The 16,928-nt window shown below is 47.7% G+C and overlaps 1 protein-coding gene across 1 annotated transcript in view; it reads left to right on the top strand.

Moving 5' to 3' along the window:
• The window catches only part of LOC140191840 (zona pellucida-binding protein 2-like), a 131,044-nt gene that overhangs the window by 63,010 nt on the left and 51,106 nt on the right, over positions 1-16,928 (top strand). The window contains exons 6-8 of the mRNA XM_072249627.1: positions 6,598-6,653; positions 8,782-9,079; positions 12,842-12,927. Of these exons, the coding sequence (XP_072105728.1) occupies positions 6,598-6,653; positions 8,782-9,079; positions 12,842-12,927 (440 nt within the window). The remainder of the gene's footprint in view (positions 1-6,597; positions 6,654-8,781; positions 9,080-12,841; positions 12,928-16,928) is intronic.

Genomic DNA, 16,928 nt, shown 5'->3' with positions numbered 1-16,928 from the left:
GTCTAGGACCAGGGGACACAGTTAGAGTGGATGTGGAGAGGATGTTTCCTACAGTGGGGGAGTCTAGGACCAGGGGACACAGATAGAGTGGATGTGGAGAGGATGTTTCCTATAGTGGGGGAGTCTAGGACCAGAGGACACAGATAGAGTGGATGTGGAGAGGATGTTTCCTACAGTGGGGGAGTCTAGGACCAGAGGACACAATTGGAGTGGATGTGGAGAGGATGTTTCCTATAGTGGGGGAGTCTAGGACCAGAGGACACAGATAGAGTGGATGTGGAGAGGATGTTTCCTACAGTGGGGGAGTCTAGGACCAGAGGACACAGATAGAGTGGATGTGGAGAGGATGTTTCCTATGGTGGGGGAGTCCAGGACCAGAGGACACAGATAGAGTGGATGTTTCCTATAGTGGGGGAGTCTAGGACCAGGGGACACAGTTAGAGTGGATGTGGAGAGGATGTTTCCTACAGTGGGGGAGTCTAGGACCAGGGGACACAGATAGAGTGGATGTGGAGAGGATGTTTCCTACAGTGGGGGAGTCTAGGACCAGAGGACACAATTGGAGTGGATGTGGAGAGGATGTTTCCTATAGTGGGGGAGTCTAGGACCAGAGGACACAGATAGAGTGGATGTGGAGAGGATGTTTCCTATGGTGGGGGAGTCCAGGACCAGAGGACACATCCACAGAATGTGGAAGGGGCCTCCTTTTAGAACAGGGATGAGGAGGAATTTCTTTGGCCAGATAGTGGGGAATCTTTGGAATTCTTTGCCACAGGCAGCGGTGGAGGCCAAGTCTTTACGTATATTGAAGACAGAGGTTGATAGATGATTGATTAGTCAGGGCATGAAGGGATACGGGGAGAAGGCAGGAGATTGGGGCTGAGAGGGAAATGGATCAGCCATGCTGAAATGGTGGAGCAGACTTGATGAGCCAAATAGTCTAATTCTGCTGCCCTATCTTATAGTCCTTGGTTAGGGAGGGTTTAAACTGATTTGGCTGGGGGATGGGAACTGGAGTGATAGGACTGAGGAAGGGGAAAACAGAAATAAATCAGAGATAGCGTACAACAGAGATAATAGAACAGGAGATGAGGCTAAATCAAAGCCAGTGGCATGAGTTACAGGGCAATAGTACAGTTAAAATGGAAAGCAACAAATACTGGACTAAGTGTGTTATATTTGAATGTATGTAACATAAGAAGTAAAATGGACGATCTTGAAATTCAGCTACAGATTGGCAAGTAGGACGTTGTGGCCATCTCTGAAACTTGGCTAAATGGTGGCTGCCACTGGGAGCTGAATTCCAAGGATATACGGTGTATCAGAAAGATAGGTTAGTTGGCAGAGGGGGTGGTGTGGCTTTGTCTAAGAAATAATATTAAATCATTGAAAAGGGATGACCCAGGATTGGAAGGTGTAGAGTCTCTATGGGTTGAGTTAAGAAATGGCAAGGGTAAAAGGACCCTAATGGCAGTTGTATACAGGCCTCCAAACAGCAGCCCGGATGTGGATTATAAATCACAGCAGGAGATAGAAAAGGCATATGAGAAAGGCAATATCATGATAATTGTTGGGGATTTTAACATGAAAGTGGATTGGGAAAACCAGGTCAGTACTGGTCCTCAAGAGAGAGAATTTGTAGAATATCTAAGGGATGGCTTTTCAAAGCAGCTTGTTATTGAGCCCACTAGGGGATCGGCTGTGCTGGATTGGGTGTTGTGCAATGATCCGGAGGTGATAAGAGAGCTTAAGGTTAAGGAACCCTTAGGGAACAGTGATCACAATATGATCGAGTTCACTTTGAAATCTGAGAGGGGAAAAATAAAATCTAACATGTCAGTATTTCAGTGGAATAAGAGAAATGACAATGGCATGAGAGGGGAGCTGGCCGAAGTTGACTGGAAAGGGACATTTGCAGGAAAGACAGCAGAGCAGCAATGGCTGGAGTTTCTGCGACAAATGAGGGAAGTGCAAGACAGATATATTCCAAATAAGAAGAAATTTTCAAAGGGAAGAGAGACACTACCGTGGCTGACAAGTGATGTCAGAGCCAAAGTAAAAGCAAAAGGGAGGGTATACAAGGAAGACAGAGGTAGTGGGAAGATGGAGGATTGGGGAGCTTTTAAAAACTTGCAGAAGGAAACTAAAAAGGTCATTAGGAAGGAAAAGATGAATTATGAGAGGAAGCTGGCGACTAATATTAAAGAAGATACTAAAAGCTTTTTTAAGTATAAAAAGGGTAAGAGAGAGTCGAGGGCAGAAAATAAGGGCCAATACTAAATGACGCTGAAGATGTTGTAATGAAAGATGCAGAGATGGCAGAGGAACTGAATGTGTATTTTGTATCAGTCTTCACAGTGGAAGACGTCTGCAGTATACCAGACGTTCAAAAGTGAGAGGGAAGTGAGGTTTGTGCAGTGAAAATTATGACTGAAAAGGTGCTGAGGAAGCTTAATGGTCTGAGGGTGGATAAGTCTCCTGGACCTGATGGAATGCACCGTCGGGTTCTGAAGGAAGTAGCTGGAGAGATTGCGGAGGCATTAACAATGATCTTTCAAGAATCGATAGATTCTGGCATTGTACCGGATGACTGGAAAACTGCAAATGTTACTCTGCTATTTAAGAAGGGTGGGAGGCAGCAGAGAGGAAACTATAGACCTGTTAGCCTGACATCAGTGGTTGGGAAGTTGTTGGATTCAGTTGTTAGGGATGAGATTGCGGAGGCACATGACAAGATAGGCCAAAGTCAGCATGGTTTCCTTGAAGGATGATCCTGCCTGACAAACCTACTGCAGTTCTTTGAGGAAATTACAAGCAGGGTAGACAAAGGAGATGCAGTAGACGTGGTGTACCTGGATTTTCAAAAGGCCTTTGACAAGGCACAGCACATGAGGCTGCTTAGCAAGATAAGAGCCCATGGAATTATAGGGAAGTTACTAGCGTGGGTGGAGCTTTGGCTGGTCGGCAGAAAACAGAGTGGGAATAAAGGGATCCTGTTCTGGCTGGCTGCTGGTTACCAGTGGAGTTCCACAGGGGTGGGTGTTGGGACCGTTACTTTTTTACGATGCGTGCCAATGATTTGGACTACAGTATTAAGGGATTTGTGGCTAAATTTGCCGATGATACAAAGATAGGTGGAGGAGCAGGTAGTGTTGAGGAAACAGAGAGCCTGCAGAGAGACTTAGATAGTTTAGGGGAATGGGCAAAGAAGTGGCAAATGAAATGCAATGTTGGAAAGTGTATGATCATGTACTTTGGTGGAAGAAATAAACAGGCAGACTATTATTTACATGGGCAGAGAATTCAAAATACAGAGATGCAAAGAGACTTGGGAGTCCTTGTGCAAGATACCCTAAAGGTTAACCTGCAAGTTGAGTCAATTGTGAAGAAAGCAAATGCAATGTTGGCATTCATCTCTAGGGGTATAGAATATAAGAGCCGGGATGTGATGTTGAGGCTCTATAAGGCACTCGTGAGACCACACTTGGAGTCTGCAGTTTTGGGCTCCATGTTTTAGAAAGGATATACTGACATTGGAGAGAGTTCGGAGAAGATTCACGAGAATGACTCCAGGAATGAAAGGGTTACTGTATGAGGATCGTCTGGCTGCTCTTGGGCTGTATTCCCTGGAGTTCAGGAGAATGAGGGGGAATCTCATAGAAACATTTCGAATGTTAAAAGGCCTGAACAGATTAGATATGGCAAAGTTATTTCCCATGGTAGGGGATTCTAGTCCTTTTAGAACTGAGATGTGGAGAAATTACTTTAGTCAGAGGGTGGTAAATCTGTGGAATTTGCTGCCACGAGCGACTGTGGAGGCCAAGTCACTGGGTGCATTTTTGACAGGTTCTTGATTAGCCAGGGCATCGGAGGGTATGGGGTGAAAGCAGGGGAGTGGGGATGAATGGATGAAGTGGATCAGCCCATGATTGAATTGCAGAGCAGACTCGATGGGCCGAATGGCCTACTTACATCTGCTGCTGCATCTTATGGTCTTATAGTAATGTGCTCGGGCAGAGTTACATTTGGTGGGGGAAAAAACATGGTCATTCTGTCAGAAACCTGGAAGCAGGTTGTTCTTGGTGGAACTGACAGTGCCTTGGGAAGACCGGATTGAAGAGGTGTCTGAGTGTAAGAAAGACAAATACCAGGAGCTGGTAGAGCAGTGCCAGAGACAGGGGTGGAGGGCACGATGTGAGTCTATAGAGATGGGTTGTAGAGGTTTTACTGGCTGCTCGCCGTGCAGAACCTACTCTCTCCTTGGCATTACTACAAAAACCCATCTAGAGAGCCCCCAGATAGCTAAGAGTATAGAGGTGTAACCCGCAGACCATTGCTGTGGCAGAACAGAGGGATCTGGGAATACAAGCACATAATTCGTTGAAAGTGGTGTCACAAGGTAGGTAGGGTTGTAAAGAAAGCTTTTGGCACATTGGCCTTCATAAATCAAAGTATTGAGTACAGGAGATGGGATGTAATGTTGAAGTTGTACAAGGCGCTGGTGAGGGCTAATTTGGAGTATTGTGCGTAGTTCTGGTCACGTGCCTACAGGAAAGATGTAAATAAGGTTGAAAGAGTACAGAAGGTTTACAGGGATGTTGCCAGGTCTGGGGGGTCCTGAGTTATAGGGAAAGACTGAATAGGTTCGGACTTTATTCTTTGAAAAGGAGAAGATTGAGAGTAGATTTGATAGAGGTATACAAAATTATCAGGGGTATAGATAGGGTCAGTGCAAGCAGGCTTTTTCCACTTAGGTTGAGTGGGACTAGAACTAGAGGCCATGGGTTAAGGATAAAATGTGAAAAGTTTAAGGGAATATGAGGAGGAAACTTCTTCACTCAGAGGGCCATGAGAGTGCGGAACAAGCTGTCTGCACAAGTGGTGCATGAGAACTCGATTTCAGTGTTTAAGAGAAGATTGGCTAGGTACGTGGATGGTAGAGATATGGAGGGCTGTGGTTCTGGTGCAGATCCATGGGCAACTTAAATTGTTTTGGCACGAACTAGATGAGCCAATGGGCCATTTTCTGTGCTGTACTTCTCTAATGCTCCTGGGATACAAGCTGGGGTCTGATCAACCCTGGCTGGGTCGCCTGAACGAGGTTATCTGCTGTTGAATGACCCGAAATCCCCCCCCCCCGATGACCCTAGGTTACATCACTGATGGTGTGTCCCAGTACATCCTAGGTTGTACCATGAGGTGATTTACAAATCACGTCTTTCAACATGAACCAGGGTTTACTGGTAATTCAAAAGTAGCTTTACAGTAAGTGAAAAAGTCCTTCAAACCAGCAACATAACTAATCAAGTGTGTAGGCAGTGGATTAAAAAAAAAGGCATTTAATGAATTCATTGAGTGGAGGTTATAAGAATGTTTCTTTGCAGAGGAGTACGAAGAAATGGAATGTAAATTGTAGGTGGAATCGTAATAACTTCTGCAAAGGAAGAGGTGTGGAACTGAGAGGACGTAGTGGCAGAGCGCAGCTTTCTCTGCTCTGCACACTGCTGAGAATGTTCCCTTAAACACTGAAGAATGGAAACAGCGACACCAGAGATTCTGCAGGGCAACCCACATACAGACACACAAAAATGCAGGTCAGGCAGCGTCCGTGGAAGTGAATCAACAGTCGACGTTTCAGACCGAGACCTTTCATCAGGACTGGAAAGGGGAGAAAACCAGAATAAGGAGGTGGAGGCAGGAGAGAGAAGGATAAGCTGGAAGGTGACCAGCTGGGTGGGGACAAGGGGCGGGGGAATGAAGAAACAAGGTGGGCGGTAGATTGGTGGAAAAGGTAAAGGGCAAAAGAAGAATTATCTGATAGGAGAGGAGAGTGGACCATGAGAGGAAAGACACCAAGGGGAGGCAAGGAGGACAGGTAAGAAGGAGGCTCCATGGGAACAGTGATGGTAGGTTTATTGGCTACTGCTGGTTGCCCCTAGTGTCAGTGGTGGAAGACGGGGGAAACGTAACAGGGTTGGTATAGATGGGTGCAGCCGTAGTGGGGCAAATGACGCGTACATGCAACATGACTGTACCCACAGGTGGGGATTAAACCCTTGCTCTGATCGCCCCGGGACAGTGTTCAATTTCAGCACGTCGATATAAGCTCCTACCTGTTCCTCTTGTTAAACTCCTCTGAAAGGATCCAGCAGTCTTTTGTAAATCAGAACTGGAAAGTGGAAAACAGGCGGACTCTTTGCCAGTCAGTCAACACCTTGAATATATTCAGTGACCCCTCTCCACAGCTGTGTGGGATGGAGAATTTCAAAGATTCACGGCTCTCTCTGAGATAAAAAATTCTTCCTCATGCCTGGTGACCACTTATTCCCCCAATAGAGGAAACTAAACCAACCCTGTTGGTGCTTAGAGCTGTTAGTTTGCATGCAACTTTTTTTTTCCCTCATGATTAGCCTTGATTTAAGTTCCTTGCCTCATAGAACATGCAGGACAGTACAGGCCATTTGGCCCACAATGTTGTGCTGTCCTATTCCCAAGATCAATCTGACCCTTCCTTCCCACATAGCCCTCCATTTTCCTATTATCAGTGTGCCTATCTAAGAGTTTCATAAATGTCCCCAGTCTATCTGCTCCTAATAGGGCGTTATGGTAGTATAGCAGTTAGCACGACGTTATTCCAGCTCGGGGCATCGGAGGTCAGTGTTCATTTCTGTAAGGAGCTTGTACGTTCACCCCAGGAATGCACGGGTTTCCTCCTGGTGCTCCAGTTTCCTCCCACATTCCAGAGGCATAGCAGTTAGTAGGTTAATTGGGCATTGTAAATTGTCCTGTGATTAGGCTAGGGTTAAATAGGTGGGTTGCTAAGTGGTCTGGAAGGGCTTCCTCTGCGCTGGATCTTTAAATAAACAAATAGATGGATAGAAACCACCACCCGTGGCAACATGTTCCACTCTCTGAGCAAAGAAATACCTCTGATATCCCCACCCTATACTTGCCCTCAGTCTCCTCAATCTGTTAGTCGGGGTCAACCATGGATGTTGCATCCCAGCTGTCTTCATGATACGCCAGCCAGGGCAGTACGATATGAAGAGCGAGCTATTCCCCACGCAGCTCATGAATCCAAAGGAATGGCAGAGACCGCTACGGTTTGGTACTGACAGCGTCACAGGAGTTGCCAGTCAGTGTTGAACTGAATATAACATTACCTTAGGGACTGCTTGATTTATCCCTCAGGGTTCACTCCCGAAGCCTTCCCATGAACGGGTACAGCCGCAAGGCAGCGGAGGTTTGAGATCAGAGTTTCCCTTCTCCTAGATGAGCTGCCAACTGCAGCTGGTGAGCCCCATCTGCCTTTGCCCCTTCTCCAGTCAGTAGAAACAGTTCTGCTGGGCTTAGTCACTAAACCAGACACTAAGCCGGACTTGGTTGTCAGAGGCTATTTGAGATGCACTGTCTCCCCGGTAATAGCAATCTTAAGGAACCACCTTAAACTGCCCCTTGATTATATATTGTTATTGCGCCGTTTTCTGCCTTCCGCTGTAATGGGCAATCCCAGCTAATTCTGCAGAATTCCTGCCGTTCCTTTCTCCCATGAATGATTCTATGCTCTAAGGGACCAATATTCACTTCAAAATTTCAAAGCTTCATTTGATTATCAAAGTATGTATGCAAAATACAAATCTGAGATTTGTCTCCTCCAGATAGCCATGAAATACAGAAAAATCGTGGAGGTCATTGAAAGAGAAGACATCAAACCCCTCTCCCCCACCGCACGAAAAAGAAAAAGTAAAAAACTCACAAACCCCTAACCCCACCCACCAACCCCTCCACCGCACAAAAGCTAGCAGATCGCCCACCCGGAAAACAGCAGCTAGAACTTCTAACCCTAAAACCCCAACCCCTTCCCTCGCAATAAAAACAGCAACAATAACATCAAACCTCCAACGGCCTCTCTTACATACAAAAAACTATCAGATAAACAAAGCATCAAGAACATCAGACCCCCAACCCCCAACCATCTATCGGCAACAGGAATGAAAAACACAGCAAACTGAAGGAAAGCAATATAAACTACAGTCCACACCAATAATCCCATAAATCTCAGAATTTCAAAAACACCCTCCCGTCAGCATCGAGGGGAGTGACCGCTCAAACTCAGTCCTTCCATGGACTGTTGAGCTGCGGCCTCCGTGGAGACTGACCGCTGCTGACCTATGGCCTCCGTTCAGAGCGACCACTGACCCATGGCCTCCGTGGAGGCTGACCGCCATTGATCTGCGGCCTCCGTGGAGACTGACCGCTGCTGACCTATGGCCTCCATTCAGAGCGACCACTGACCCACGGCCTCCGTGGAGACTGACCGCTGTTGATCTGCGGCCTCCGTGGTGGCTGACCGCCGCCGACCTATGGCCTCCGGAGTGACTACTGACCCACAGCCTCCGTGGAGACTGACCGCTGTTGATCTGCGGCCTCCGTGGTGGCTGACCGCCATTGATCTGCGGCCTCTGTGGAGGCTGACTGCCGCCGACCTGCGGCCTCCGTGGAGACTGACCGCCGCTGACCTATGGCCTCCGTTCAGAGCGACCACTTGACCCATGGCCTCCGTGGAGACTGACCGCTGTTGATTTGCGGCCTCCGTGGAGACTGACCACCGCTGACCTATGGCCTCCGTTCAGAGTGACCGCTGACCCATGGCCTCCGTGGAGACTGACCGCTGTTGATTTGCGGCCTCCGTGGAGACTGACCACCGCTGACCTATGGCCTCCGTTCAGAGCGACCGCTGACCCATGGCCTCCGTAGAGACTGACTGCTGTTGATCTGCAGCCTCCGTGGAGACTGACCGCTGCCGACCTATGGCCTCCGTTCGGAGCGACCACTGACCCACAGCCTCCGTGGAGACTGACCGCTGTTGATCTGCAGCCTCCGTGGAGACTGACCACTGTTGATCTGCGGCCTCCGTGGAGGCTGACCGCCGCCGACCTGCGGCCTCCGTGGAGGCTGACCGCCGCCGACCTGCGGCCTCCGTGGAGACTGACCGCCGCTGACCTATGGCCTCCGTTCAGAGCGACCGCTGACCCACGGTCTCCACGGAACCAACCACCACCAACCTGCAGCCTCTGTGGTGAGCAACCGCCAACCCGGCCTCTTCTGCATTTGCCTGGATGCTTCAATCTTCCTCGACACTTCACTCAGTGAGAAATTGTGCCGATCATGGCCCTGTGCCCATCTCTGGCTTCTCGAGGCAGCTCGTGCTCATGGTCCTCTATTCTGTCGGGGTCAGCAAAGCACCAGCTCACTTGATCGAACTCCAAACTGTAAGATAGACAATGGTATGCAAAAGTTTGGGCACCCCTGGTCAAAATTTCTGTTACCGTGAATAGCTCAGCGAATAAAAGATGAACTGATTTCCAAAAGGCATAAAGTTAAAGATGACATATTTCTTTAATATTTTAAGCAAGAAAACTTTTTTATTTCCATCTTTTACAGTTTCAAAATAACAAAAAAGGAAAAGGGCTCGAAGCAAAAGTTTGGGCACCCTGCATGGTCAGTACTTAGTAACACCCCCTTTGACAAGTATCACAGCTTGTAAAGGCTTTTTGTAGCCAGCTAAGAGTCTTTCAATTCTTGTTTGGGGGATTTTTGCCCATTCTTCCTTGCAAAGGGCTTCTAGTTCTGTGAGATTCTTGGGCCGCCTTGCATGCACTGCGCTTTTGAGGTCAAAAAGTTCTATTCAAAAGGTTCAAAGGAACATCTAAACAAGCCTGATGCATTTTGGAAACAAGTCCTGTGGACTGATGAAGTTAAAATAGAACTTTTTGGCCGCAATGAGCAAAGGTATGTTTGGACAAAACAGGGTGCAGAATTTCATGAAAAGAACACCTCTCCAACTGTTAAGCACGGGGGTGGATCGATCATGCTTTGGGCTTGTGTTGCAGCCAGTGGCACGGGGAACATTTCACTGGTAGAGGGAAGAATGAATTCAATTAAATACCAGCAAATTCTGGAAGCAACCATCACACCGTCTGTAAAAAAGCTGAAGATGAAAAGAGGATGGCTTCTACAACAGGATAATGATCCTAAACACACCTCAAAATCCACAATGGACTACCTCAAGAGGCACAAGCTGAAGGTTTTGCCATGGCCCTCACAGTCCCCCGACCTAAACATCATCGAGAATCTGTGGATAGACCTCAAAAGAGCAGTGCATGCAAGACAGCCCAAGAATCTCACAGAACTAGAAGCCTTTTGCAAGGAAGAATGGGCAAAAATCTCCCAAACAGGAATTGAAGGACTCTTAGCTGGCTACAGAAAGCGTTTACAAGCTGTGACACTTGCCAAAGGGGGTGTTACTAAGTACTGACTATGCAGGGTGCCCAAACTTTTGCTTCAAGCCCTTTTCCTGTTTTGTTATTTTGAAACTGTACAAGATGGAAATAGAAAAGTTGTCTTGCTTAAAATATTAAAGAAATGTGTCATCTTTAACTTTATGCCTTTTGGAAATCAGTTCATCTTTTACTTGCTTGGCTATTCACAGTAACAGGAATTTTGACCAGGGGTGCCCAAACTTTTGCATACCACTGTATGCTCCAACAGTTTCCTAAAACACAATGAAGATAGAAAGAAGAAGCAGAAGACATAGAAAAGGTGAAATAATTGATTCTCTGGAGAATGTTGCCTGAGGAATCATCATTTGTTGGTGCTATCTTTACCCCTTTACTAGGTCATATATAGAGGGTGAAGCACTCTGCTGCCTTTCCAGCAATCGTGGATAGCTAGTTAATGTTTAATCTGTGCATCACCCTTCACTTACCCCTTCACCCTTTGTCTGGATTACTGTGTGCGCTCTGGGGGAGGGAAAGCGTTGGATTGAAATTTCTCTGTCTCCCAGTAGGTGGTGGTGTTGTTCCCTGTCTGATGTGTTGGTATCAGAATCAGGTTTAATACCACCAGCATAGGTCGTGAAATTTGTTTTGTGGCAGCTGTACTTTACAATGCGTAATGATAGAAACTCTAAATTATAGTAATGAAAAGCAGTGCAGAAGAAAGGAAAAAATAGTTCATGGTGCTCATTCAGAAATCTGATGGCAAAGAGGAAGAAGCTATTCCTAATACAGTGACCTCCTCCTTGATGTTAGCAATGAGAAGAGGGCATCTGCTTGGTAATGGGAGTCCCTCTTGACAGATGCCACCTTTTTGAGGCATCCTTAATGGTATGACTAATCTTTCATCCTCACCACAGCCACAGATGGTTCATCCTCCCTTTCTCACTAGAACAATCTTGTATTGAAATCGCTGAAGAATTTCCTCAACTGCCTGCCACAGCTGGTCTAGACTCGGTTTCATCTGTTTTCCTGGTCCATATAAGTAAACTCTAATCACATCCCACTGCGATAGCTGTGACCTTCCAGACACTGGTTTCACGTCCTCACGCTTTGTCTGTAATTCTGCCCCGCCAAGATCACTGGCGGATGACTTACGTTGCTCTGAGATTAGTAATTAATTCTGTCTCATTGCACAAAACCAGATCCAGGGTAGCCTGTTTTCTCAATAGTTCCTCTAAGGAACCATCCTGTATACACACTGTGAGCTTGTCAGTTTTGCTAGCTGAATTTGTCCAATCACTACGATAGATAAAGTCAGCTAAGAACATCACAGACTAGATGGGCCAAAGGGCCTATTTCTGTGCTCTATGCCTCTGCAAACTTGTCCTCAAGGCTAGCTGAATTAGTCCAATCAGTATGATAGTTACGAATATCATAGTATTTCCCATTACTTCTCAGTTTATACTCTGTCCTGGTGTCTAACTACTTATCAGCTCACCCACCTTGTAACCAATGCTGTGCATTTCAATAAAGATCCGTGGGCTTTATTCTTATTCTTATTCTTATTCTTATTCCCATTCCCCTCTGCTCTGTTTCCTGGTGCCCTGTCATCCTTATTCTCATTCCAAGGGGCTGAACACTTTTTTATAGGCACTGTATATCCACTTGTCCCACCAACTCATCTGTCTTTGGATAAAGAGCCTTTAATTTTATCCTGTCATTGCTCGCTCGGTTTTCTGGTGCTCCCATATGCCTGTGTACTCCACCCTTCCTCAGACATCCTTATTATTGCCTCATCATCACCTTACAGAATTGCCCTCTCTTTTTCTTTGCCCTTCGCCTGAACCTCAATCTTCTGTTTGCTTAACTCTATACTGAGTCCTACTGCAGCTTCTCCCCTCTACGCCTGCGAAGCTCAATTAAACCTCCCTGACCTCCATTAGCCTCCTTCCCCTGTTGAGGAGCCGCCTGCCTGTCTCTTCAAGGTCCCAGCTCTCCCACCTTGATGTCTGGTGGTTTAAAGAAAGTGTCACTGTCCTCTCACAGACAGCACGAGCAGTGCTTGGGTCATCGGGATTCTCTTGGTCCCTGTTCCTGTTGAATCCACAGCCTGATGTTTGAAGGCTAAAGAAAGTGTCAGAGTCCTCCCACAGACAGCAAGGGTTCTCTTGATCACCCTCCTCGTTTCCAGTTTAAAACACCATTGTTCTCTCAGTTCAGACGCAGGGTCATTAACCTGAAGTTGGCTGCCTAACCTGGTACATATCACGTTCTGTTGTTGTTTGAGATTTCGACCTACTGTTAGAGAGGTCATGTGCTACTCCCACCAGTGACTCATAACCTTACTATTTCTTATCCCCACCCAAACCGATTTTACATCCTGAACTTATTTTTTTTAATGCACCACGTTCTGTTTTTAATTTACTTCTCACTTCAGTTTGTTGTTTTTCTCTTAAGCCACGCTGGTTACATGAAATTAAACTGATAAGAGCTATTGGATTGCAGGTCAAAAGTCGGCACCTCTTAAAGCACAAACCTTTTTTTGTTTTACTGATTTGCAGTAGACCCTTTTGGCTACGGATGGGAAGAAGTTTGCAAAAAGTTCATACACGACTGTGAGGATGAAACAAACAAAAGGGTGGAGAAGGTAAGCTGAGAACTTGTTCTTGCTGGGACTTCCACAAGGGGACATATCTCATCATCAAACTAGAGTTCATTCAACCATACACAACATCGTCGCTCTGGGCCAGGGTGTAAAACAGAGTACTACAGTGACGACCCACCACATACAGTCACACACAGGGCATACAGTCACACACAGCACATACGGTCACACACAGGGCATACAGTCACACATACGGTCACACAGTCACACACAGTACTACAGTGACGACCCACCACATACAGTCACACACAGTACTACAGTGACGACCCACCACATACAGTCACACACAGGGCATACGGTCACACACAGTACTACAGTGACGACCCACCACATACAGTCACACACAGGGCATACGGTCACACACAGTACTACAGTGACGACCCACCACATACAGTCACACACAGGGCATACGGTCACACACAGTACTACAGTGACGACCCACCACATACAGTCACACACAGGGCATACGGTCACACACCACATACAGTCACACACAGGGCATACGGTCACACAGTCACACACAGTACTACAGTGACGACCCACCACATACAGTCACACATACGGTCACACAGTCACACACAGTACTACAGTGACGACCCACCACATACAGTCACACACAGGGCATACGGTCACACAGTCACACACAGTACTACAGTGACGACCCACCACATACAGTCACACATACGGTCACACAGTCACACACAGTACTACAGTGATGACCCACCACATACAGTCACACATACGGTCACACAGTCACACACAGTACTACAGTGACGACCCACCACATACAGTCACACACAGGGCATACGGTCACACACCACATACAGTCACACATACGGTCACACATACGGTCACACAGTCACACACAGTACTACAGTGACGACCCACCACATACAGTCACACACAGGGCATACGGTCACACACAGTACTACAGTGACGACCCACCACATACAGTCACACACAGGGCATACGGTCACACAGTCACACACAGTACTACAGTGACGACCCACCACATACAGTCACACACGGGGCATACGGTCACACACAGTAATACAGTGACGACCCACCACATACAGTCACACACAGGGCATACGGTCACATATTCACACACAGTACTACAGTGACGACCCACCACATACAGTCACACACAGGGCATACGGTCACACAGTCACACACAGTACTACAGTGACGACCCACCACATACAGTCACACACAGGGCATACGGTCACACAGTCACACACAGTACTACAGTGACGACCCACCACATACAGTCACACATACGGTCACACAGTCACACACAGTACTACAGTGACAACCCACCACATACAGTCACACACAGGGCATACGGTCACACACAGTACTACAGTGACGACCCACCACATACAGTCACACACAGGGCATACGGTCACACAGTCACACACAGTACTACAGTGACGACCCACCACATACAGTCACACATACGGTCACACAGTCACACACAGTACTACAGTGACGACCCACCACATACAGTCACACACAGGGCATACGGTCACACACAGTACTACAGTGACGACCCACCACATACAGTCACACATACAGTCACACAGTCACACACAGTACTACAGTGACGACCCACCACATACAGTCACACACAGGGCATACGGTCACACACAGTACTACAGTGACGACCCACCACATACAGTTACACACAGGGCATACGGTCACACAGTCACACACAGTACTACAGTGACGACCCACCACATACAGTCACACACAGGGCATACGGTCACACACAGTACTACAGTGACGACCCACCACATACAGTTACACACAGCACATACAGTCACACAGTCACACACAGTACTACAGTGACGACCCACCACATACAGTCACACACAGGGCATACGGTCACACACAGTACTACAGTGACGACCCACCACATACAGTCACACACAGGGCATACGGTCACACAGTCACACACAGTACTACAGTGACGGCCCACCACATACAGTCACACATACGGTCACACAGTCACACACAGTACTACAGTGACGACCCACCACATACAGTCACACACAGGGCATACGGTCACACAGTCACACACAGTACTACAGTGACGACCCACCACATACAGTCACACACAGGGCATACGGTCACACAGTCACACACAGTACTACAGTGACGACCCACCACATACAGTCACACACAGGGCATACGGTCACACAGTCACACACAGTACTACAGTGACGACCCACCACATACAGTCACACACAGGGCATACGGTCACACAGTCACACACAGTACATACAGTCACACACAGGGCATACGGTCACACAGTCACACACAGTACTACAGTGACGACCCACCACATACAGTCACACATACAGTCACACGGTCACACACAGTACTACAGTGACGACCCACCACATACAGTCACACACAGGGCATACGGTCACACAGTCACACACAGTACTACAGTGACGACCCACCACATACAGTCACACACAGGGCATACGGTCACACACAGTACTACAGTGACGACCCACCACACACAGTCACACAGTCACACACAGTACTACAGTGACGACCCACCACATACAGTCACACACAGGGCATACAGTCACACACAGTACTACAGTGACGACCCACCACATACAGTCACACAGTCACAGACAGTACTACAGTGACGACCCACCACATACAGTCACACACAGGGCATACGGTCACACAGTCACACACAGTACTACAGTGACGACCCACCACATACGGTCACACACAGTACACACGGTCACACACAGTACTACAGTGACGACCCACCACATACAGTCACACATACGGTCACACAGTCACACACAGTACTACAGTGACGACCCACCACATACAGTCACACACAGGGCATACGGTCACACAGTCACACACAGTACTACAGTGACGACCCACCACATACACTCACACACAGGGCATACGGTCACACAGTCACACACAGTACTACAGTGACGGCCCACCACATACAGTCACACACAGGGCATACGGTCACACAGTCACACACAGTACTACAGTGACGACCCACCACATACAGTCACACATACGGTCACACAGTCACACACAGTACTACAGTGACGACCCACCACATACAGTCACACACAGGGCATACAGTCACACAGTCACACACAGTACTACAGTGACGACCCACCACATACAGTCACACATACAGTCACACAGTCACACACAGTACTACAGTGACGACCCACCACATACAGTCACACACAGGGCATACGGTCACACAGTCACACACAGTACTACAGTGATGACCCACCACATACAGTCACACATACGGTCACACAGTCACACACAGTAATACAGTGACGACCCACCACATACAGTCACACACAGGGCATACGGTCACACACAGTACTACAGTGACGACCCACCACATACAGTCACACACAGGGCATACGGTCACACACAGCACATACAGTCACACACAGGGCATACGGTCACACACAGTACTACAGTGATGACCCACCACATACAGTCACACACAGGGCATACGGTCACACACAGTACTACAGTGATGACCCACCACATACGGTCACACATACGGTCACACAGTCACACACAGTACTACAGTGACGACCCACCACATACAGTCACACACAGGGCATACGGTCACACACAGTACTACAGTGACGACCCACCACATACAGTCACACACAGGGCATACGGTCACACACAGTACTACAGTGACGACCCACCACATACAGTCACACACAGGGCATACGGTCACACAGTCACACACAGTACTACAGTGACGACCCACCACATACAGTCACACACAGGGCATACGGTCACACACAGTACTACAGTGACGACCCACCACATACAGTCACACATACGGTCACACAGTCACACACAGTACTACAGTGACGACCCACCACATACAGTCACACACAGGGCATACGGTCACACACAGTACTACAGTGACGACCCACCACATACAGTCA

Source organism: Mobula birostris, chromosome X (genome assembly GCF_030028105.1).
Source record: "Mobula birostris isolate sMobBir1 chromosome X, sMobBir1.hap1, whole genome shotgun sequence".
NCBI lineage: Eukaryota > Metazoa > Chordata > Chondrichthyes > Myliobatiformes > Myliobatidae > Mobula > Mobula birostris.
This window is presented reverse-complemented; position numbering and strand designations above follow the sequence as displayed.